The sequence below is a fragment of the Rattus norvegicus genome, chromosome 2 (assembly GCF_036323735.1).
Source record: "Rattus norvegicus strain BN/NHsdMcwi chromosome 2, GRCr8, whole genome shotgun sequence".
Lineage (NCBI taxonomy): Eukaryota > Metazoa > Chordata > Mammalia > Rodentia > Muridae > Rattus > Rattus norvegicus.
In genome coordinates this window covers 139,670,038-139,692,478 of record NC_086020.1, presented here as the reverse complement: position 1 = coordinate 139,692,478, position 22,441 = coordinate 139,670,038, and the positions used below count along the sequence as shown (strand labels likewise).

Here is a 22,441-nt window from a genome sequence, read left to right as displayed (position 1 = left end):
GCGTGGTAGTCATTGTTTTAGTGTCACAGTCCCCTCACTCTTCAGTTTTGCGGTGCTCTGTTTTGATTCTTGGATGTGAGTTTAAACGAGTGAACCGTAAGTAGGTCAGGAAGATCTGCGGGTGCCACCATCCTAGTGGCTGAAAGAAGTCTGGGGCAGAAGCACCTCCATGTGGGGACCGGGGTCACTGGGCCACTCGCTGGGCACCTGACTTGGGGGCGGGGCAAGGAGCATGAAACCCGGAATTGGTCTGAGGAGTTTCTCTGGTCTGGTTTTCCGGTGTTTTAGGCTTCCTCTGCCACAGACCCGGCTTCAGGCCCCGCTGACCTTCACCTCCCAGGCCCTCAGGATGGCGAGGACCTGGGTCTGCTTGGCAGGCGCCGTCTTCTTCCTTTCCTGTCTGGTTTTGCATTCGCGCTTCTGCGGCTCTCTGGTGAATAGCGGGGAGAGGGCTGTGGGTGTGGGTGGCGCCGAGAGGTGCAGCCCCAGAGGCCCCAAAGCTGCTTCCTGGGCTCAGCAGCTGAGGACTCGTCCTTTCATTTAGTGTTAAAAAGTTTGCACGTGGGGCTAGGGAGGTGGCGCGGAGGTTGGGAGCTCTGGCAGCTTTTGCAGAGGACTCACGTCCGATTCCCAGCACCAACATGAAGGTTCACTCCCTCTCTGTAACTCCAGTTCCAGGGGCCTGTCTTTTGGCCTTTGTGGGCACATGGTGCACAGAAACTCACACGGATTCACACACATAAGTCTAAATAAAATAACTAAACATACCCTCCCATTCATATATACACATATATATGTGTGCATATACACACACATACACACACATATATATGAATGTAATATATACATATATATGTATATGTATAACACTCTCGAGTCATTAGCAGATTTTTAGTGTGGTTGTTTTGATCTTTAGACATACAAGCCTATTTCAAACTGGCCACCTTCTGGTTGTCGAACTGAATCTGAGTATTTTGATTTTATTTGAGGTTTCAAGGACATTTTCTTTTCACATTTCATGGAGAATGGAAGACCCTCTCTTCCGGCTGGATTTGGGCTGGCCCAAGAATTCAGAATACTTCACTGGTGCAACATTCTGTGTTGCAGTTGACTCCCTCAACGGGTTAGTTTACGTAGCTCAAGTAAGTAGAATGCGTTTTTCTTTTATATGTGAGCCTGTAGTTCAAGAGAGATCAGAGTGTGAATGTGGTAATTCATGGTCAACTTTTGGGAATTGGTTTTCTCTTCCTACCAGTGGTTTCTGGGATGGAACTCGGGGTGTCAGGTTGTTCACTTTTATCTGCCCAACCATCTCCCCAACTAGAGATTTTTTTTATTTTAATTATATACATTCAATTTGATCACAGCAAACAGGAGAGGAAAAAAAGAACAGTCAAACTGAACATGACAAAAAGAAAAAAAGATGAACGGAAAGGAAAGAAGTGAGTGTTTCCACCCTAGATAGCTCATTGCACTCATGATAATTATGCACTTTAATTCTGAGTTGGCTTCAAGTACACATTTTAGATTTGTGTGGCACATTAGATATTATTGTTAAGTTTGATGTTAGTGCTTTTTCTTACACACTTCTAAGTTTCTCAATTATCCTTTAATTTTGATTTCTCTGACAAAAGTAAATATTAGCATTCCTATTGAGTGATTCTAAGCAGTTATTTTTGTATGCCTTCAGAGAGGGGATGACATCCCCAAGGTATTAGTGTTCTCAGAGGATGGATATTTCCTACGAGCCTGGAATTATACAGTTGACACACCCCATGGTATGTTTGTCTCCGGCACACCATATGAGCAGTCCGTCTGGATCACGGACGTAGGAAGTGGTATGTGTAGCACTATCTATTAAATTGCCCTCCTAGATAGACGTCACATCCTTGCCCATGTTCTCGCTTGTACATTTTAAGGCTAACATTGCTGAATCTAATCATAATTTCTTTAATATTTCACAAAAATCATGCCTTTCTACAAATTTATATCACATTACTGTATAATCAAGAAGTTCAATGACACTATAATCATGATCTTTTAAACCTGTCAGGGAAACTTTGCTTGTGTGTGGGGGCGGGGCAGAGCCATTCTTCAGGGCTATCTAGCTTGTCTTTTGAACCAAGGTCTCTCACTGGCCTGGAACTCATGAGCAGCTAACTGGCCAGCAAGCCCCAGGGACCTGCCTTCCTTTCTCCACTTTCCCAATGCTGCGATTACAGTGCACACACTGGCACTCAGCAGGCTTTTGTTTGTTTTTGTTTTTCCTGGCACTGGCTCTAGGTACAGAGCCCAGGTCCTCATTCTTGAGTGGCAAGCATTTTCCTGGTAGACTGAACTATCTTCCTAGTTCAGAGCCTTTCTTCTTTGAACCTTCAGTTGCTAATCTCAGAGTAAGTCTGTACATCTGTGAAATCAAATCAGATGTCAGTCTTTAGAGGCATCAGTAGACTTGTGACTCTTTATACTGGCTGTCTCTTGAAAGTGCAAATGAAGTGATAGGAAACCTAATTTATTGCCTAGAGACGAACAGAAACTGGTATTAATGGTTTTGAAATTCCACTCAGTTAAGCATGTCTGAAACCTTCCTACCAGCAGATATTTTTAGTATACACTGTTGAAAAACAAGGTAGGCTCAGTAGCTTTCTAGCTGCAGAAATTGTAGGAGACAGCAGTTCTTCCGACCTAACAGGAGAGACAGTTCTGTTGTCGAGCAGATATGGGAGGGACAGGGCGGATGTTGCCAGTGTCCTTCCTGGTCTGGTTATGTTCCTGCTCCTCCAGAGCTTGATAACTCACATACCACTCTTTAGCGTCAGGAAGGTTGGGTTTTTACATTGTCACACTTGTTAACAGAACACAAAGTATTTCTGGGCTTCAGGTAGTGAGCAGGCCATCCATTTAGTTAAATCTTTATCTTGGAAGGCAAATGCTGGTTGAACATTTCAAGATTGGCTGCCACTTTTCTAAGACTCATAACTTTTCATCTTTCTTCCTCGTATCTCCTTTTCCTCTCTTCAGATACTTGCCAAAGCTTGGGCATGATTTTCTGAACACTCACTTCCCTTTTCTGCCACGACGCTACTTACAAACTGCGTGGCTTCCTCAATTTCTCTTCAGCTTCCTTTCCCAGGCAGCTGTCAAGATTTACAGTTTGGGGACCCAGTAGTTTTCCTTTTAAATCCCAGTAAAATTGGCTTGAACTTAAAAATGAATCTAGGAGATGGAAAGATGCTCAGTGGTTTAGAGCACTTGTGCTTCCAGAGGACCTGCATGCAGTTCTAAGCCCCTCACAACCATCTGTAATCCCCGGTATAGGGAAGCTGATGCCTTCTAGCCTCATACCAAACACTCATGTATATAAATAAAATGAAATAAAACACTCTCCAAAGCACATCTAAGTTTATACAATAATGTAATGAGATCCGACAATTTTCCCTCCTCTTTTCTCTGCCCCCAGAATTCGCTGTGAGAGTCCTTTAATTTTAATTTATTTTGTTCATGTCGCCCCTTTAAAAGAAGGAAAAGCAAACCATCACTGGTTCCCAGAAATAAGCACAGCACAGATGATCTCATTCTTTTCATCGCGTCCTGCTTTCCACCCTCAGATCAGAGAAACTATTTTTATGTTCTTCCCATTATCAAATGAATTGATTTCCTCAAGTGAAGATCTGGCTGCAAGTCAACCACTTAAACAAATGATAAGTCCTCTGTCCCCTTTCCAAGTCTTGAGGCTGGGAGGCGTGCTCTTACGCTCTGTGTTCTGTGGTCAGCCCTCCAGCGTTTGCACTCAGATCCAGTTCAGTAGCCCCCGAGGCTCTGTAGGCAGAGCTGGAGTGCAGGCTGCTCCCCTGACTCCCGTCTTTGGATCCTCGTCAGTTTCTCCTCCTGTGCCTCTGCTAACTGCGTCATAGTTTCCCTTCCTTGCTGGTATTTACTTTACTCTTTAACTTGTAAGGTCATTTCAGCTCCGTGAGTATTTTTCTCTTAAGAAATTAGTTCAATTTGGAATTTGCCTCTGCTGTGAGAAAAATGTAATAAAAAAATTGCTAGTTATAGAGAACATTTTGTGGACTTAATAAAATTTAAAATCTGTACATGATTGATTGAAATAATATCAATTTTTTTTTGAATGTCAGTTGTTTGCCTTTTAGTTTCTTCTTGATTTCTTTTACAAGTAGTGGGTTGTTTGCTCGTTTGGGTTTTTGTTTTTGTTTTTGTTTTTTTTGGGGGGGGTTGCTTTTTGAGCCAGGGTTTCTCTATATAGCCTTCCTTGGCTGTCTTGAAATTCTCTCTGTAGACCAGGCTGGCCTCAAACTCAGATCTGCCTGTCTCTGACTCCTAGTGCTATGACTAAAGGCATACCCCCCCACCACCACCACCTGGCCAAGCAGTGTGTTTTAAAAATGAAAAGTACACAAATTATCCTAAACTTTCCCCATTAGGGCCAGTGTTTTTCTTGTGTTTAGAGTCTCCTTATTTTGGAGTGATTAGATTAGGTTAGCTCATCTCCAGGTTTGCTCATACGTTATTCAAGGCTGCTTGTGGTCGGCCACCTGTCACTCTTAAATATGCAAATCTCTCAGTTCCTGTAGCTGATCAGCCTAGTGAAAGCGTTGCCTTTAGCTTATAGAAGATGTGAATGCCGTGTAATCCTTGTGACACTTGCTTGTCTTTCTCTTCAGGACCCTATGGCCATACTGTTAAAAAGTATAATTCCCTCGGTGATCTTGTTCAAGTCTTGGGAACCCCAGGCAAGAAGGGCACTGGCTTGAACCCGCTGCAGTTTGACAACCCTGCAGAGTTATATGTAGATGACACAGGAGAGATTTACATTGTGGATGGAGATGGGGGACTGAATAACAGATTGGTCAAACTATCCCAAGGTAAATGCCGTAACTTGGTACGTTCATAATCATAAGGAATTATTTTATAAATTGAACTTAATTTGTTTGCTGTGTGATATAATGTAACCATATTGTACATGAAATTGTGTGAGGAAATCTGTTGCTGAAAACATTCTTTAGGGTTTGGACCCCACCTTAGATTTATTTAGTTTCCAAATAAAAGACACAAAACCTTTCTATTTATAATAAATCTTAGAATTACACCTGGGTAGATATGAACTCTGCTATTTGTCTACTTCTCTGTCAATAGTCCCGAGGTATCACTTGCTATATTCTGCCTAGGCCGCTCCTACTCTAACTAGCAGGCCCTCAAGACCTTGTGCATAGATCCACATACCCTTCCTCTTCTCTCCCCAGGGGTCTCTGCCTCTGACCCCTCAGATGCTGGCTGTTGGCATCTTTATTCAACCAAATAGTTTTAAATTAAGGAGCAAGGTTTGCATAACAAAAGGTGTAGGTGAGAGTTCCACCTTCTTGTGGCAACTTGACCTTGGGAAACCGAATTTAGCATTATATTACATAGCAAGACTAAACCTAACAGAAATCAGATTGCTGGGATTACCAATAGGAAATGCTTCTGTTCAGGGGCCTGCCTGTTCATGGTGTTCACAGAGGCTGGGAGACCCTCACAGGGGCTAGGCGGTGTGAAATTTAAAGAACTTCTGTGGATGTTCTGTCCTCTTTATGATGGGGAAGTGGAAGCGGGATCCCTGCCAGGCTTCCTGCAGGCTAACAGTAAGGCTTTAACTCCTGCTGGCTCTAGGCCTGCAGTGGCCACCCCAGCCTCAAGTCTGTTCTGAACAGAACAGTTAAACTGATCTGTGACAGATTTTCCAGGTAGGATAGGCACCAGAAGACAAACCAATTGGCTACAACCCTTGGCTGAGCTGTGGGCAGGGCCAGGCAGGACACTGTTGGAGGTGGTATCATGTCCATGGGAGCCCTGAGCCAGGATGGAGACAGCATGACTTTCTCTGGAATCCAAAGGAAATGTGTGATGTCATTAAAGCTTCTCTGAGGCTTTCACAGTTGTGTTCTGCTAGTCATCTGGGGTTTCAATAAGGCAGAGTATTCCAAACACATTCTTCTTTTTTTTTTTTTAATTTATTTATTTATTATATATAAGTACACTGTAGCTGTCTTCAGATACACCAGAAGAGGGCATCGGATCCCATTACAGATGGTTGTGAGCCACCATGTGGTTGCTGGGAATTGAACTCAAGACCTCTAGAAGAGCAGTCGGGTGCTCTTAACCGCTGAGCCATCTCTCCAGCCCCCCTCCAAACACATTCTTAAACGTACAAGATGCTGGGAGCTCTTTCTAGTGAGTCTTTCCTTAGAAGTGAACTTAGTCTCTAACACCGGAGGTAAAGCAGGCATCCTGAGAACTGTCAAAGCAAGAAGCAGTAAAGTAAGGGACAGACTGAACACAGGTGCTCCCTGTGGTGGCCGAAAAAAAAATGGCTGCAAAGAAGGGGACTTTGGACAGTAGAATTTTATTGTCATGGTTTGGGCCTCCAGAAGTCTGAAATACATAGGATGGGTGATGTTCCTACTGAGGACTCAGTGGGCAAGCCCTTCCTTTCCTCTCAGCTGTGGCAGTGTAACTTTGCGGGCTCCTCTCTGTGTCTCTAAATGTCACATCTTTCTCTTATGAGGACCTAGGGCCTGCTGTAAATTCAGGATAATCTCAGGATCCCCCTCTAACTTAATTATATCTTTAAAATTTTCATCCAAAAGGGCCACATTCCCAGATGCAGTGTGTTAGGTGTGGACTAGAGACAGAGAGAGAGAGAGAGAGAGAGAGAGAGAGAGAGAGAGAGAGAGAGAGAGATCAATCCATTAAGCTTTAGTGCCTGTCCATCTAGTGAATAGAGGGAGACCATAAAAATGTACCATAGCTGGGTGTGGTGGTACACACTTGTAATTCCTGTCTTCCAGGAAACTAAGGTAGGAGGATTGCTAAGAGTGAGGCCAGCCTGCACCACAGTGTACAAGGCCAGCCAGGACACATAATGTGATTGATTCTCTGTCTTGGGAAAAAAAATCAATTGAGCAAAAATGAGCTTTTCTGGTTCAGAGGGAACTAGTTTGAAGGAAACAGTGCAGGAACTCTGAACAGTGCCTTTGAGGTCAGAACAGCTCAGGTCAAGCATGGAATGGTAGACTGAAGGAATGTGAGTTAGACAGACAGACAGACAAAGCCAGAAAAGAATTCTCAAGTTTCTTTTCAGAAACTTTTTTCTTTTGCAGTTGGCAAGACAAAATCAACATGGAAATGAATATGTTTCACTCTCCCTATGTATTCCTTTATAGATTTCATGATCCTCTGGCTGCGGGGAGAGAATGGAACAGGACCTGCCAAGTTCAACATACCTCACAGCGTTACACTTGACTCAGTCGGTCGGGTAAAGACAGTGTCCTTGTGTTTGGAACTGTGTGGATGTTGGTGGGTGGGCATGTCTTGGAGTATTGTCTTAGTTAGGGTTTTACTGCTGTGAACAGACACCATGACCAAGGCTTATAAGGACACATTTAATTGGGACTGGTTTACAGGCTCAGAGGTTTAGTTCATTATTGTCAAGGCAGGAGCATGGCAGCATCTAAGCAGGCATGGTGCAGACAGAGCTGAGAGTTCAACATCTTCATCTGAAGGCTGCTAGCAGAAGACTCACTTCCAGGCAGCTAGGGTGAGGGTCTTAAGCCCATGCCCACAGTGACACACCTACTCCAACAGGGCTACACCTCCTAGTCGTGCTAGTCCCTGGGCCAAGCATATACAAACCATCACATGTATGTATCATCTTTTCATTTCTGTTGCTGAGAAAAACAAACAAACAAACAAACAAAAGAACCCGAGGAAAACCCAGGTAGGGAGAAAGAAAAATCAAGGCAGGCGCTTCAAACAGCTCTGCTGTCACAAGTGGGCAGCACGGTGGAATGAATGCACAGGTGCTGGCTTGCTCACACTTACACATTATCATACAGCTCAAGTCTCCCCCCAGCTTAGGGAATGGTGCCTCCCACAGTAAGCTGAGTGTTCCCATGTCCAGTCATGCAAAGAAGACAATCCAGTGAGATGTTCCCATAGGCCATCCTGCTGTACACAGTGCTGCTTGAATGTTCTCTGCCTAGGTGGTCATAGGTTGTATCAAGTTGGCAGTTAAAGGTAACCACAGTAGGCAGACCTAAGCAATTTCTCTAGAGCTGGCTGGGCACACATACTCCTAAAATGTGTGGACCCTGTTCTGAGGAAGTTCTCCAAATATTTAGAAATGGACAAAATAGATGCCCTGACTGAGTTGTAACTGCTAAGATGACCAAAATAAAGGTGGTTCCTGAGGAGTCTGAGGTGCAGGTGGAGGACTGCAATGAGGAGCACACGTACCAAGAGCTGCTGGTGGTCAACCTGAACCCCATCACACAAGCTCTCCAAATGCATCAAGAAGGCCATGAAGCAGAAGCAGATTTGTTGTGGGGTAAAGGAGGTTCAGAAATTTGTCAACAGGGTCGAGAAAAGGATCATGGTTTTGCCAGGAGATGTTGCCAATTGAGGTGTACTGCCATCTTCCAGTTATGTGTGAGGACCAGACTTGCCCTAATCTATATTCCCTCTAAGACAGATGTGGGTGCAGCTACAGGATCCAAGCGTCCCACTTGTGTGATCATGGTGAAGCCCCATGAAGACTAACAGGAGGCCTATGACAAGTGCCTGGAGGAGGTGCAGGCACTGCCTACACCTCTGTGAGAGACTTGGGCTGCAACCCAGCCTGCTCTAAGAGATGCTGTGCTGGCTGCAGACCACTGCCCACCCTTACAGCATCTCCCTGACTTCCTGCTGTACGGATCTTCCCAGGCAGCTCCACAGCTGTTCTTGGAGGTAGAGCCAGCGTCATTGCTGTCATTGCCATCTCCTGTTGAGTTTTGATGAAGACACTTCCAAGATTATGGGATAGAAGTAAATGCTAAGGCCAGAAGAAAAAAGTAAAAAGAAATGAACAAAACATAATTCTATAGCTGTTAAATGACTAAGGGAGCAGGTAATGAATCTAAAACCTGGCAAAAAAGCCCTTAGCCTTCTACCTTTTTGTAAGTGTTTGAAATACTTCAGTTCCCAAGGGAGAGCAGAGCAGCACTGATGGAAATGAGGCAGGTGAGTACCAGAGGCTAATCCTGAAGGAGAAGAGACCTCCTGCAGCTTCTGCCCTTTCTGCTTCCCTTGGGACAGAAAGCCTCCCAGGGAACTTAAGCCCTGTCTGCCTTCCAGCCTGGTCCCCTGCCGCCTCCTAGGCCTTCACTCACCTTAAACAGAGACGCTGCTTCTTGGGATATCAGAGTCACCAAGTATCCCAGCAGCCAAGACCCCATCAGCAGTGTTAAATTCTGTTTCCTGTGGTAGCTGTACTTTGCGTTACAGCTACTGCTCTTACGTCATAGATGCTCCTCTATAGATGGCAGGCTTGGAGGCATGTGGTAAATGGAGTTTACTTCATCTTCACAAGTTCTGAGGAGTCATACCAGTGTTAAATAAGCAATCATGTTGATGTGCAGTGAGTGTCTGGGTCAGGCTGCTTTTGTTTGACATACAGTGCTAGGTCAGACTGCCCTTTGACATGCAGGGTCTGGTCATCTTGCCTTTCTGGATGCTAGTCCTATTTTTTGCTTTTAAAAGAAAACATCACATTTTGCAGAGCATAAGAGATATAGATGCAGTCAGATTCACCATGGTGAGGAAAGTTCTTAGGAGCCAGCAAGACGGTTTGGAGGAGCAACTTGAGATGGCTGAGTTGTGAGAGTGACAGCTCATTCTTTATATACTTTGTAATTTTGTTTGTCCATTGTTGCTGCCATGGAGGTAGGACCCATGGCCATACACATGCAGGAGAGCATCTTACTACGGACTATGTCCCTAGCCCTGTGCCCTGATGCCTTGTAACAGTTTAGTGGTATTCTGCACATTGTATATAACTCATTTTATCACCACCATGACCCTTTCAGAAAAGGGAATTTACTCCACGGTTAAGTACTTCCTGTTTCTCAGAGAGGCTTTCCCATGATCAAATGTGTTGGGTTCTGAAGAGGAAAGAAAATAATCTGCAATACCATTCCATCCTGAGATGTGAAAGTTTCTTCCTTGGTTCCTGAGCAAACCCATTGTAGCTCAGGACACTTGTGTGGCCACCAGCCTGTCACTGTCCTGTACACACACACACACACACACACACACACACACACACACACCCCAATGAGAATAAAGTCAGGGTGTCACTGAGCTTTACAAACCCAAGGAATCTGAAGGATCTGTGAGGGGCGTGGTCTGTGCTGTCCGGAGAACATATAACTGTATAATCTATGGATCACCGTGAATGTTATTGAGAACGAGTCCGAGCTCCCTGCTTTGTGATAGGCGTGTCTTAGTAACTCCTTGTAGCCTATAAAAAAAAAAAATTCAGCCTATTATGCTTTCTGTGTTACTAACGTACCCAAGTGTCCTCCTCTTCACTGGCTCTCTGTACTTTGGACCCATCCCAGTAATAACAGACGCATGTTTAGAAATGACGTTGAGAAAGGAAACACCTGAGCCTCTGAGGAACAAGGCTGCTTTTCTTTGTCTTATGCCTGGCTTAGGAGCTGGTTCAGTTGTCAGTGATGGTGGAGAGTTAGAGGGATGGGCCAGTTTGTCCTTTGTCGGTGTCTCTGATCTTTTGCACTGTGTGGAGGACTCGAGTTTTATCTACTTCCATGTTTAATGTGATTTGGGCTGAGTCGGATGTACATTGGACTGTAGCATTTGCACTGCAGACAAGGTGTTTAACCCTCTGAAAGTGACTTAACGATGCCGTCTTTGGGGTCCTCTAAGACTGAAACCGTGTATGGAGCTGGAGTAATGTGTGGGCCTCCTGCTGTGGGCCTATTTCTGTTGACAGATTTTTTGGTTTTTCAGGTGTGGGTTGCTGACCGAGGAAATAAAAGACTCCAAGTATTTGATAAAGACACTGGAGAGTGGTTAGGAGCATGGGACAACTGTTTCACGGAGGAGGGGCCTTCTGCTGTGAGGTAATCACTGGCTGTTTTAAATGCTTGTTTTAGCTGGCTGTGGGACCCACTTCTTCCGAAGAGTGGCTGAAAGTTTAAAGTGTTTATTGTTAATGCTAAGCAAGGGAAAATGGAAGGAAACAAGAGTCCAAAGAAGTTAGATATCTGAAATTTTCCCATCCTTTGAGAGATTTGTAATCATAGGAAGGCAGCCTGAAATCTTCCCCGCTGAGGGAGTGCTCCAGTCTCTCAGGAACTGGAAGGCACAGTGTGCTGCCAGAGCCACGCACTTTAAAAACTAGGACGCATGCCTCTCAAGGCTGCTGAGCCAGGCCCACTCACTCCATGGTTCCCTGCAGCGAAGGGCACAGATGCCGAAAGAGTGGTCATTGTTACTGAATTTTCTTTCCTCTCAGGTTCACCCCAGATGGGAGGTACTTGATTGTGGCCCAGCTGAACCTCAGTAGACTGTCATTGTTGGCTGCTCCACCCTCCGGAAGCATCGGAGACTGCACTGTGGTCAGCACCATCCAGCTGGCAGATGAGGTTCTGCCACACCTCTTAGAAGTTGACAGAAAGACTGGCGCTGTCTATGTAGCAGAAATTGGGGCAAAACAAATACAAAAATACGTTCCGTGGCACAGCCGCACCCCTGCCTTGGGGGCTTAGTGCTTCTGGCTAGGCAGAGCTTCAAGTAGCAGTTCAGCACCTCAGAGTCATTGCGTTTAAAAAGGCACCCATGCACAGGATCATTTTTATCTCTTCTACCAGAAAAGTGTGTGTTTCGTCATGACGAGTCATGTTTTCCGTGATTTGGGGACTTAGTTTTACAAATAGGCGTGTAAGAATTGTTTTTCTTTTTGGTGGCCCTGGGAGTTGAACTCACTGCTTCCTACATGCTAGGCAGCTGCCTTAGCTACATCTTTACGGAAGCAGCTTTTAAAGAAAGAAATGCAATTCTAAAATGGGGTCATGAGGGCAAGCTGTGGTTGCAACCAAGTTACTTGCCTATGCCGATTAACTCTGGGATCCTGGGTAACTTTGATTTCTTATGAAGAGTGGAAACCACTAGTTTTATGTACTTTAGACTGTGGGAGAGATTTGATGCGTGCAGAGGGCCACACCAGTCCTGAGGATTCTGAAGTGAGGGAGCAGTGTGGTTTGCCTTGTGCTTCAATAGACAGATAAGTGGGTATGGTGACAGCAGGATCGAGAGGACCATGACGGACAGGAGGAGGTGTGTGTGTGGGGTGGGTGGGTCTGGGGGAATTCATGGAAACTGCAGTCAATGGCAGCCTGGACTCATACTGGGTCAAGAGATACGTGAGAAAGAGGAGAGGCGACAATACCATCTAGGTAAAGAAGGGCTGAGGCAGACTTCCCATGGATTTGGAGGGAAAAAACAACAAAGGGTTTGATCTTCTGGCTACAAAATGCTTAATGTCACCCTTGACAAGCAAGACTACATCCAGCATCTCAGCACTGAGCTGAAAGGAAGACTTGCAGGTGGGTGTTTTAGAGCTCGTGCTGGCAATAAGTTCCCTCCTCAGGATCGCCCATGCCATTGTGCAATATTAACTCATGTACTTACCAGCACTTACCTACCTCAAAGATATTTTAATTAGAATCATTTTCATGGAAGCGTGCCAAATGCTTTGAGGTATTACATGAAAGTTTTCTGCCTTTCCAGCCTACTTTTGCACTATCTAAATATTGTCCTTCATGTGCCAAGGCTTCTGTGTTCTTTCAGTTTGTTCTGGTTGATTCTAGGCTTTGATGGAGCCCTTTGCTATCAGGGTGTTTTCATCACCCATCCCGTTTGCTCCTATCAGTGTCCGTCCTGGTCCCAGAGTTTTGCTGTGACTTGTACAGCACTGGGCCAGCCTAAGCTGACGTTACCCCACTTACTCCAGCTGAGGAGCTTGGCCCTTCCTGTCCTGGTAGTGGTGGCATGTGCAGTGTGGGCGGAAGGGGAGCCTCCAGCAAAAGAGCGCTGGATTCCAATGTCAAATGTGTCCCTACCACTCACCAGATTGTTGCAGAAGCGTCACCTTACTTTTCTCGTTAGTGACAAGGGACCATTGTCCTTCCTTCGTTCACTAATGCTGATTGGACTGGATGTGCAGTAGGCACAGGTTCTAGATGGAGCCTGGAGTGCATTACAGAATGTTCCAAGACCAGACCTTCTAACTGCCATTTTCATTTTAACACATGCCAGGTTTGCCTGGCTGTGTCCAAGGCTTCTACAACATGAGAAGTCTGTTAATATAACCAGTTGACTTGGGTAGAAAGGGAATATGAAGCTTGTTTTGTTGGTAAGCCAGACAAGACATGTAGGTGCTCCTGAAGGAGAGCAGACTAGCTGAACTGCCTTTGTTATTTCAACTGTATTTTATTTACCAGTTTATTCTAGATCATTTTTATTGCAGTGTTTCGATCAGATCTGTCATTCGTTCTCTCCCCTTCAGCTCCTCCCCACCCTCCATAATCTTTTCCTCCCAGTTTCACGTGCACGTGTTCATTCCATGAACTCGGTGCTGCCTGGATGTGCAAATGTCCCCCACAGCCATCCATCTCCAATAGCTTCTCGGCTCGTGGTACTTCCCGAGCCTCCCTGATCTCTGCCGGGATTTTGACTGTTGCTGTGGGTTCCTTTCCAGCAGATGGTGTTCTGCTGCAGACACACCACCCCTGTCCTCTTCTGCAGTAGTCCCTGAGGCTTTCACGGATGTCCCATTTAGAGCCCATCAGTTCACAGTCTCTTACGCTCTGTGGCTGAATCACTTGTGAATCTCTGTATTAATATCCATCTATTTCAAATGAAACTTGTGATGAGAATTGAGCGGTGCAGTAACCTGGGGGTATGAAGATAAGAACTTCCCAGTGGGGCACTTTATTACTGCATCCCTTTACCAGTATAATAGCATTAGATAGTCCCCTGGGGCAATGGTCTCCCCAACCACAGGTGTTTAGCTAGTTAGCAGTACCAAGCAGGCTTCCATCTTTTAGAGCAGGCCTTAAATCCAATCAGAAAGTGGTTGGTTACTCTCATAACTGTGCAATTCTTGTGCCAGTGGACACACCTTGATAGGCCTGTCCTTTCTGTAGCTAGCAGGCCGCACACAGTTGGTTATCTTCAATGCTGAACAATTTCTCCTTCAGTGATATAAATAGAACCTTCAAGAAGTGTGAGAGCTAGCTAGTAGGGATGAAGCTTCCTGGCCAGTGCCAGCATGATTTCTGCACAGATTCTTATAAAACTTGCTACTGATGCTGTTCTTGTTTATCTTTTGTGATCATTGTGCTTACAGTCAAAGCATTTCACTCTGGATCAGTGAGTTAAAGAAATAAGACTTGTATTTTCTATTGGGACATTAAAGTTTTGCAAAAATAAAAGTATATAACCTGGCTCCTTGTTTTAAGTTGTTTTTTTTTGTTTTGTTTTGTTTTGTTTGTTTTGTTTTGTTTTGTTTTTAATAATAGGATTTCAGTGGCCATAAGACCTCAGGTTGGCGAGTCTGGGCATGGTGGTATAGGTCTATAACTCAAAACTCTGGAAGCCACAGCAAGATCTTAAGTTGCAGACCAGACCAGCTGTAGACTAAAGTTCGCCACATAAACCCAGGACTAAAGACATAGCAGCTGCTAAAAATATCCTCAGCAGACATATGCTGCTGAACTGTTTGAGCTGGGCTCATAGGGATGTGTGTTCATGCCCTGCTCTTACGTGGGTGAGAATTGAACCCAAGTCCTCATGCCTTCCCAGCAGGTGCTCAGGTCCAAGGAGCCGTCTCAGCTTTAGAAATGTGTAGTGCTTTGGGTTATGTTAGTGTGTGCTTATCTCTTCGTGGGCATGTACACATGAGTGTGTGTCTTTGGAGGCCAGAGGCATTTGAGTCCCTTGGAGCTAGAATTACAGGCATGTGTGAAACTGAACTCAATATTCAGAAGCAGAAAGCACTCTTCTGAGCTTTCTCAGCCCCAGGGGTCTGGATTTTGTGGTAGAAATGAAATTCCTCTGCTTCCTAGGTTTATTCTTGACATACAGGGGGGAACTATTCTATATTAGAAAACCAAGGGCTGTGATTATCTTTCCTTTCACTCTGAGAATGAATGAATCTTTAAAATGGAGAAAACATGGCTATAGTTTAGTAATGACAAACTCACCACCTGTATTACAGTCGTATTTACTGCTTCATGTACCATGACAGGAAGGCTAAGGAAACAAGAACTAACTTGTTGGGCTTCTTCTGGTTTTAAAAGATTATTGGATTTGACTATACAGCTAATCAAACTGGGAACTTTTTAAAATTTTAATTTTTAGACTCACTAAATTAAATCGGAATTAAAAAAAAAAAAACCTGAACTTAAACGGCTGGGTTGTTTTATTTTCCAGCTGTATACTTTCAGCGATAATCAAATACAAATTTTGAAGTCAGAATTTATCGGCTTTATTCGTTTTACAAACATGAAGGTTTTTGGGCTAGTGTCCATGAGAGCAGTCACCCAGCAGTATCTCCGGGAGGAGGATGCAGTTGGCACGAATGTTAGTCTTTACCCAGAAGAGGGCAGTAAAGTTCTGTGTGTGATAGGCACATCTTGAGCTAACTGGTCAAAGACAATGCCAGGCTTCCACGTATTCCTGACTTAAAACTGAAGATACAGTGTTGAACACCGAGTGCTTTCCTTTGCTTCTACAGTATACTTACTTCTTGAGGAAGATGGTGTGCACCTGGCACAGTTCCAGCAGTTGAACATTGTTCTGGCTTAATTTATTTTCCTACAATTAAAAGGGAGAAAGTTTTAACAGTTTTTAGTAATTCAGACACAGGGAATTCATGAGCATGAATATGCTGGTTTAGTCTTGCTGATCAGGTCATTGAAACTTGTTACTTGTGCTGGTTGATTATTTTACAAATAAAGAAAGTGGATTATTTATTTAAAAGGCCAAATTATTCCTCCACCTCGCCCTTAGCTATTGTATGAGTTTATGGCATAAAGTTATTACCTCATAACATATGGCTCTTTTATATCTAAGAGCTAAAGGGAAGTTGAAAAGTATCTTAGTAAGATAAAGTTAAACTGTGTCCTGTTGGGCTACGTATTATTCTTTATCAGCTTATTCCCCATTACTTGCTCAGTTTGCTTTCTTATAGAACTCAGGACCACTAGGCCAAGGACGGCCCTACTCACAATGGTCTGGACCCTCCCCAGTCCATCACCAGTTAAGACAATTCCCTACATACAGGTTTACCTACAGTCCAATCTTATGAAGGCATTTTCTCAATAGACATTCCCTCCTATCAAATGACTGTAGCTTGGGTCAAGTTGCCATAAATAGTAGCTGACCAAATTGACCCCCTGTCAAGTTGACACACAAACACATTACTGTTAAACCATAACCTTTTCACAATATCACACATTAATAAATGTCACAAATGGGGAGGGGTAGGGGTTTATGGGGATGTTGGCCTGGAAACCAGGAAAGGGAATAACAATTGAAATGTAAATAAGAAATACCCAAGTTAATAAAGATGGAGGGAAAAAAATTAAACATGCTGACTGACCTAGAAAAAAAATAAATGTCACAAATAAAAAACATATTAGATACTTAAAAGTCCCACAGTCTTTTACAAATTTGAACACTTTAAAAGTTCAGTTTCTTTTAAACACAAAGTCTCTGTATCCAAAGTTTCTCTTTAAAAGTGCAAATTTTCTCAACCATGGGCTCTTGTAAAATCAAAATAAGCTTAACTCTACTTATTTTCTTATTCTAAGAAGGAATAACCATGGCACAATTGAAAGACCCCCAGAGCGGGGAAACCTTCACTCAAGTCTTGGGATGACTACCACCCTCCCCAAGAACTCAAGTAAGACCGTCCTTGCTGTAATCACATGAGGTTTATTGATAGGATCCAGTGCACTGGGGTAGAGGAGTTCGACCCCGAGTAGCTGAGAGAGGGGATATTTAGAGGAAAAAAACACAACCCAAGGGGGTAGGGATGGCATCATTGGAAAATGTCAAGAATACCAGTGAAAAATCACAAGGAGAAGCTTCCTGTTTCTCAAGATTGTTTTCAAGATTGTAATCTAACTTGATGGTCAGCTAGTTCCTGGAGCAGAGTCACTGAACTGGCTAACCTACATTTTTGGCTCTACTCAGTTTGCTAGGGAGTCTGAATTTTTCCTGGTCCTTCACAATCACAATCTGAACAAAGTGAAGCCAGACACCAACTGTAAAAACTCAGTGTTTCCTGACCTGGACTCATTCACCGTCTTCTGGGCTCTTTCAAAAGGCCAGGTCACTTCTCCAGCTCTACCCTTTGCAGCACACTCAGTTTCCCAAGCTCTGGCTGGTTCCACCCCACTGGTGCTGCTGTTCTTTGTAGACATCCCACAGTACTGGAAACTCCAAAATGCTGGACTCTTCTGCTGTAGCTGTGCCACACTTTCAACAATAGCCTCTCCTGCACTCTCCTCAGGGACTCCAGCCCTGCCACACAGTGTGAAGTATTAACTATTCACCATGACCCCTTCATGCCTTCAAAACCAGTATCACTGGGAAGACTCTTACTCTAGTTTGGCTGCCAACACGAGGTACCACTGTAACACAGCTTTTGGGTACTCATCCTGAGGACATGCTTCAATACTGCTGCCTCTCCCTCCCCACTCCCCTCCCTCCCCTCTCTCCCACTCCCTCTCCCTCTCCTCCTTTTTCTCCCTCTCCCTTTCTCTCTCCCCCTTACCCCCTCCCACCTCTCTAAATAAAAGGAAGTATTTAATTGGGTTTACCATTCAAGAGAACCCATGATGGTAGAGTGAAGATATGGATTCAGGAGCATCCAAGACCTCACATCTCTGACTGCAGCAGGAGGCAGACAGAGCACACTGAGAGTGGTCCAAGACTTTTGAAAACCTTAAGGCCTGTCCCCAAGGATACTACTCCAACAAGGCCAAACCTCCTGATCTTTCTCAAACAGTTCCACAAGCTGGGGACCAAGTACTCAAATATATAGGCCTACGGATGCCATTCTCATTCAAAGCTCCGCACAAACCCTGTGCTACTCATTTCATGATGACTGTCTGGGTTCTTTCTATTTCTCAGGTGTTGTTGAAAATGGAACAATAGGCATAAAAGTATAACTGTTTCTAAACCAGAGTAGTTTTAAATTCTTTTGGGTTTATACCCAGAAGTGAGATTTCTGAGTCCTGTGGCAATTCTACTTTTAGTTTTCTGGAGGAACCTACATACATACTATTTCACATAATGTGTGTGATAAAAAAAAAAAAAAAAACTCCCACCATCTGTGTGTGACCTGAGATTTCATTTTCTCCACGTTTTTATCTTTTATCCTTTCCTGTCTCACCCCCAGAATAACATAGCATCATTATTTACAGATAATTCTTTTTTTTGTAAGAATACATTCATAAATGATAAACTATTTTCCAGCAGATAGGTAAAGCCATGACAAAGTCACTTATTATCAAGCCTCATGTACCACACACAGTTGTATGCGTGACTGGTGCATGGCTGGCTTGTTTTACCCAGCCTCACCGCAGACGGATAAGCAGTGACTGAGCTGCGGCTTCACTGTGGGGGTAGGATGGTTCTATGCTGTTGTATGCGCAGTCCATGTTTGACCGCAGTGTCCTTATGTTCATGCATGTTTTAGAAGTGCAATGTCTAGAGTGCGGTAGATATTTTAATACCTAAATGCTTGGTCATGACTTCCCCTTCACTTAAGGGCATAATGAACTTGTGTGAAGGTAACTCCTGGTTCCTGAAGTGCAGATGTCATCAGGGACACCACATTGGTGGCTGAAGGAACACTAGCATTTTAACATTCAGGAGTCGTCTCTGGGCCAGCCCCATGTCTCCAGGTCTGCTTCCGACCTTTCTCTCATTCCTGGCATCTATCTGCATTACCCCCTCCCTTTTATTGAAAGTAGCTTTTTTTTTCACCTCACGTAATATATCTTATGGTTTCCTCTCCCTCGATCCCTTCAAGTCCCTCCCCAGCTCTGCTCCCATCCACTGCCTTTCTGTCTCTCAATTGGAATCAAACAGCTTCTAAGGATAATAATAAAATAACATCAAACAAAAACTAAGCTATCGGATGAGGACAAAAACAAACCACCAGAAGGAAGTGATCCCCGGAGAAGGCTCATCAAACAGATATAGATGCAGAGAGTCCGTCATTCGCACACTCAGGAATCCCATAAAACACTAAACTGAGAGCTGTATTATATACACAAAGGACACTCTTTCTGCCTTCTCTTCTATAGGGTTCTCTGATCCCTGAGAGGAGTGATAAGATGGAGACATTCCATTTAGGGCTGAGTGGTCTAAGGTCCCTCACTCTCTGCTTAGTGCCTGGCTGTGAGTCTCTGTATTTGTTTCTATCTGATGCAGGAGGAAGCTTCTCTGATGCTTCTCTGATGATGGTTGAACAAGGCACTGGTCTATGAGCATAGCAGAATGTCATTAGGAGTCATTTTCTTACTATTAAAAAAGCAAGCAAACAAACATTAGTCGTCTTAGGGTTTTATTGCTGTGAAGAGACATGACCACAGCAACTCTTATAAAGGAAAACATTTAATTGGGGCTGGCTTACAGTTCAGAGATTTAATCCATTTTTATCATAGCAAGAAGCATGGTGGTATGGAGGCAAACATGGTGCTGGAGAAGGAACTGAGAGTTCTACATCCTGATCTGCAGGCAGCAGGAAGTGACTGAAACAGACTTCCTCCAACAAGGCCATACCTCCTAATAGTGCCACTCCCTATGGGCCTATGGGAGCCATTTTTATTCAAACCACTACAGTAATATTTAGTTTTACCCTAGGTCCCTGGGTTATCTAGTCTCAGGTTCTTGGCAACCCAAGTACTTTTGAATACGGGTTCCATCTTGTGCAGTGGTCCTTAAGTCAAATCAGACCATGGTTGGTTACTACCACATGCTTGGTGCCACCATTGTATTAGCATCTCCTGCAGGTGGGACACCACTGTAGATCAAAGGGTTTGTGGCTGGGTTGGTGTTTATGTTTCCCCCTTGGTAACAACATTCAGAGTACCTTCCTGTACCAAGGACAGTAGAATGTAGGGACAAAGACTCTGTGTAGGCACGAGCTTGACTTCTCCATATTCAATGAGTTGTGTAAGTGTTGTCTTCACAGTGGGGTCTTGACCTCAGTTTATGGAGAGCAGCCTATAGTCTTGGCAACACCCTGGATTATTTGAGGGTTCCCCTGGGGTCCCTTTGGTTGAAAACTCCATTAGCTATAGCCCATTCCTGATATTCCTTCATTTGATAATAAGTCATCCAATTGATGTCTTATAATATATATATATATATATATATATATATATATATATATATGGAAACCCCCCAGTATATGACCCTCAAATGGCCCACAGCTTTAGCTGTCTCCCCACATATTCCTTCCATCGTCCCCCTCCCCACTTCCCACTTGATTCTTCTGTTCTAGCCCCACCCTTCCATCCATCCCTCCTCAACTATCTACTCTATTTCCCTTTCCTAAAGAGATCTATTTGTCCCCATCCCTGACTCTACACCCAACCTCTGATTCTACAGATTTTACACTTAACAGCTAATATCCAGCTGGAACAGATACATACCATATTTGTATTTCTGGGTCTGGGAAACATCACTCAGGAAGATTTTTTTTTTCTAGTCACATTCATTTACCTGCAAATTTTATGATTTCATTGTTTTAAAAACTGATTAATACTCCATTGCGTAAACGCATCACATTTTCTTTATCCATTCTTCTGTTGAGGGACATCTAGGTTGTTTGCAGTTTCTGGCTATTGTGAATAGAGCAAAAATGAACATGGTTGAACGGGTGTCTCTGGTGGGATGAAGTGTCCTTTGGGTATCTGTCTAAGAGTGATATAGCTGGATCTTGATTAGATCAATTCCGGTCTTCCTGAGGAGTTGCCACACTGATTTCCATAGTGGCTGTACACATTTGTATTCCCACAGCTATGGACAAGTGTTCCCCTTACTCCACATCCTTACCAGATGCTGGTCTCTGCTTAGCCTCCTCCTCCTCCTTTTCTGATCATAGTATCTTTTATTTTATGCCAAAGATATAAAGTTACGTGGAATCCTTGCTACAATCACACAGCCCTCCCCAGTTCCCAAGCAGGCAGCCAGCAGAGACAGAAAGCTGAATAAAAACCCTACACTTGAATAAAATGTGCTCCGAAGTGTGGTTTTCCGTTTCTCCACACAAACTGATAAATGGGCTGTCTTAGTCAGGGTTTCTATTCCTGCGCAAACATCAGGACCAAGCAGCAAGTTGGGGAGGAAAGGGTTTATTCAGCTTACACTTCCACACTGCTGTTCATCACCAAAGGAAGTCAAAACTGGAACTCAAGCAGGTCAGGAGGCAGGAGCTGATGCTGAGGCCATGGAGGGATGTTACTTACTGGCTTGCTCAGCTTGCTCTCTTATAGAACCCAAGACCACCAGCCCAGGGTCGGCACCACCCATAAGGGGCCCCTCCCCCCTTGATCACTAATTGAGAAATTGCCTTACATGGAGGCATTTCCTCAAGGGAGGCTTTTTTCTCTATGATAACTCCAACTTGTGTCAAATTGACACAATACCAGCCACTACATGGGCATTTAAAAAACTTGCCTTACTCGCGTGCATGTGTGCATGTGTGTATGTGGCTTAAAAAATATTTTTTTTTTTACAATTGAGTCATTATCCCCTCCTGGTCTGCCCTCTGACTGTTCCTCATCCCATACCTCCTCCCCCACCCCTGTCTCCAAGAGGATGTCCCCACCCCCCTCCCCCACCCCACCCGACCATCCCTCCCTCTCCCTGGGGCCCCAAGTCTCTAGAGGGTTAGGTGCATCTTCTCTGACTGAACCCAGACCCAATAGTCCTCTGTTGTATGTGTGTTGGGGGCCTTATATCAGCTGGTGTATGCTGCCTGGTTGGTGGCTCAGTGTCTAAGGGATCTTGGGAATCCAGGTCAGTTGAGAGTGCTGGTCTCCTTTTGGGGTCGCCCTCCTTCTCAGCTTCTTCTAGCCTTTCCCTAATTCAACCTCAGGGGTCCCTGGCTTTGTCCATTGGCTGGGTGTAGTCTGCATCTGACTCTTTCAGCTGCTTGTTGGGCCTCTTAGAGGGCAGCCATGCTAGGCTCCTGTCTGTAAGCACACCACAGCATCAGTAACAGTGTCAGTCCTTGGAGCCTCCTCTTGAGCTGGATCCCAGGTTGGACTTGTCACTGGAATCACAGCTGATTCTTGACCAGCATCTAATGTCCCAGCAAAGCAAGAGTTTCATTTCAGTGATGCTGGTCTCTTGTCATGGTTGTCAGGAAACATGTTTAATCCTCAGCCCCAGATTACCAGACCAGCAGATTCTTCTTCAAACAGCCACCTCTTAGCCTGTCATCACTCTTGCAATCAATGGGATAACACTGTATCTCTTAACCTCCTGAGGTTGATAAACTAGTATG

At 44.3% G+C, this 22,441-nt stretch overlaps 1 protein-coding gene and 1 pseudogene across 4 annotated transcripts; both read left to right on the top strand.

Moving 5' to 3' along the window:
- Positions 1 to 55: 55 nt before the first annotated feature.
- Nhlrc3 (NHL repeat containing 3) lies at positions 56 to 14,352 on the top strand. 4 transcript variants are annotated; one of them, XM_008761017.4, is made up of 8 exons: positions 56 to 75; positions 289 to 433; positions 990 to 1,142; positions 1,691 to 1,838; positions 4,686 to 4,886; positions 7,224 to 7,315; positions 10,852 to 10,964; positions 11,360 to 14,352. In XM_008761017.4, coding segments are annotated over exons 1-8 (1,107 nt in total). In that variant the 5' UTR covers positions 56 to 73; the 3' UTR covers positions 11,613 to 14,352. The 4 variants fall into 4 exon arrangements, with proteins under 4 accessions (XP_008759239.3, XP_017446745.1, XP_063138961.1 ...); XM_017591256.3 differs by lacking the exon at positions 56 to 75 and adding an exon at positions 78 to 96; XM_063282891.1 differs by lacking the exon at positions 56 to 75 and having other exon boundaries at positions 140 to 433.
- Positions 7,604 to 10,854, top strand: Nhp2-ps1 (NHP2 ribonucleoprotein, pseudogene 1; annotated as a pseudogene).
- Positions 14,353 to 22,441: the final 8,089 nt, after the last annotated feature.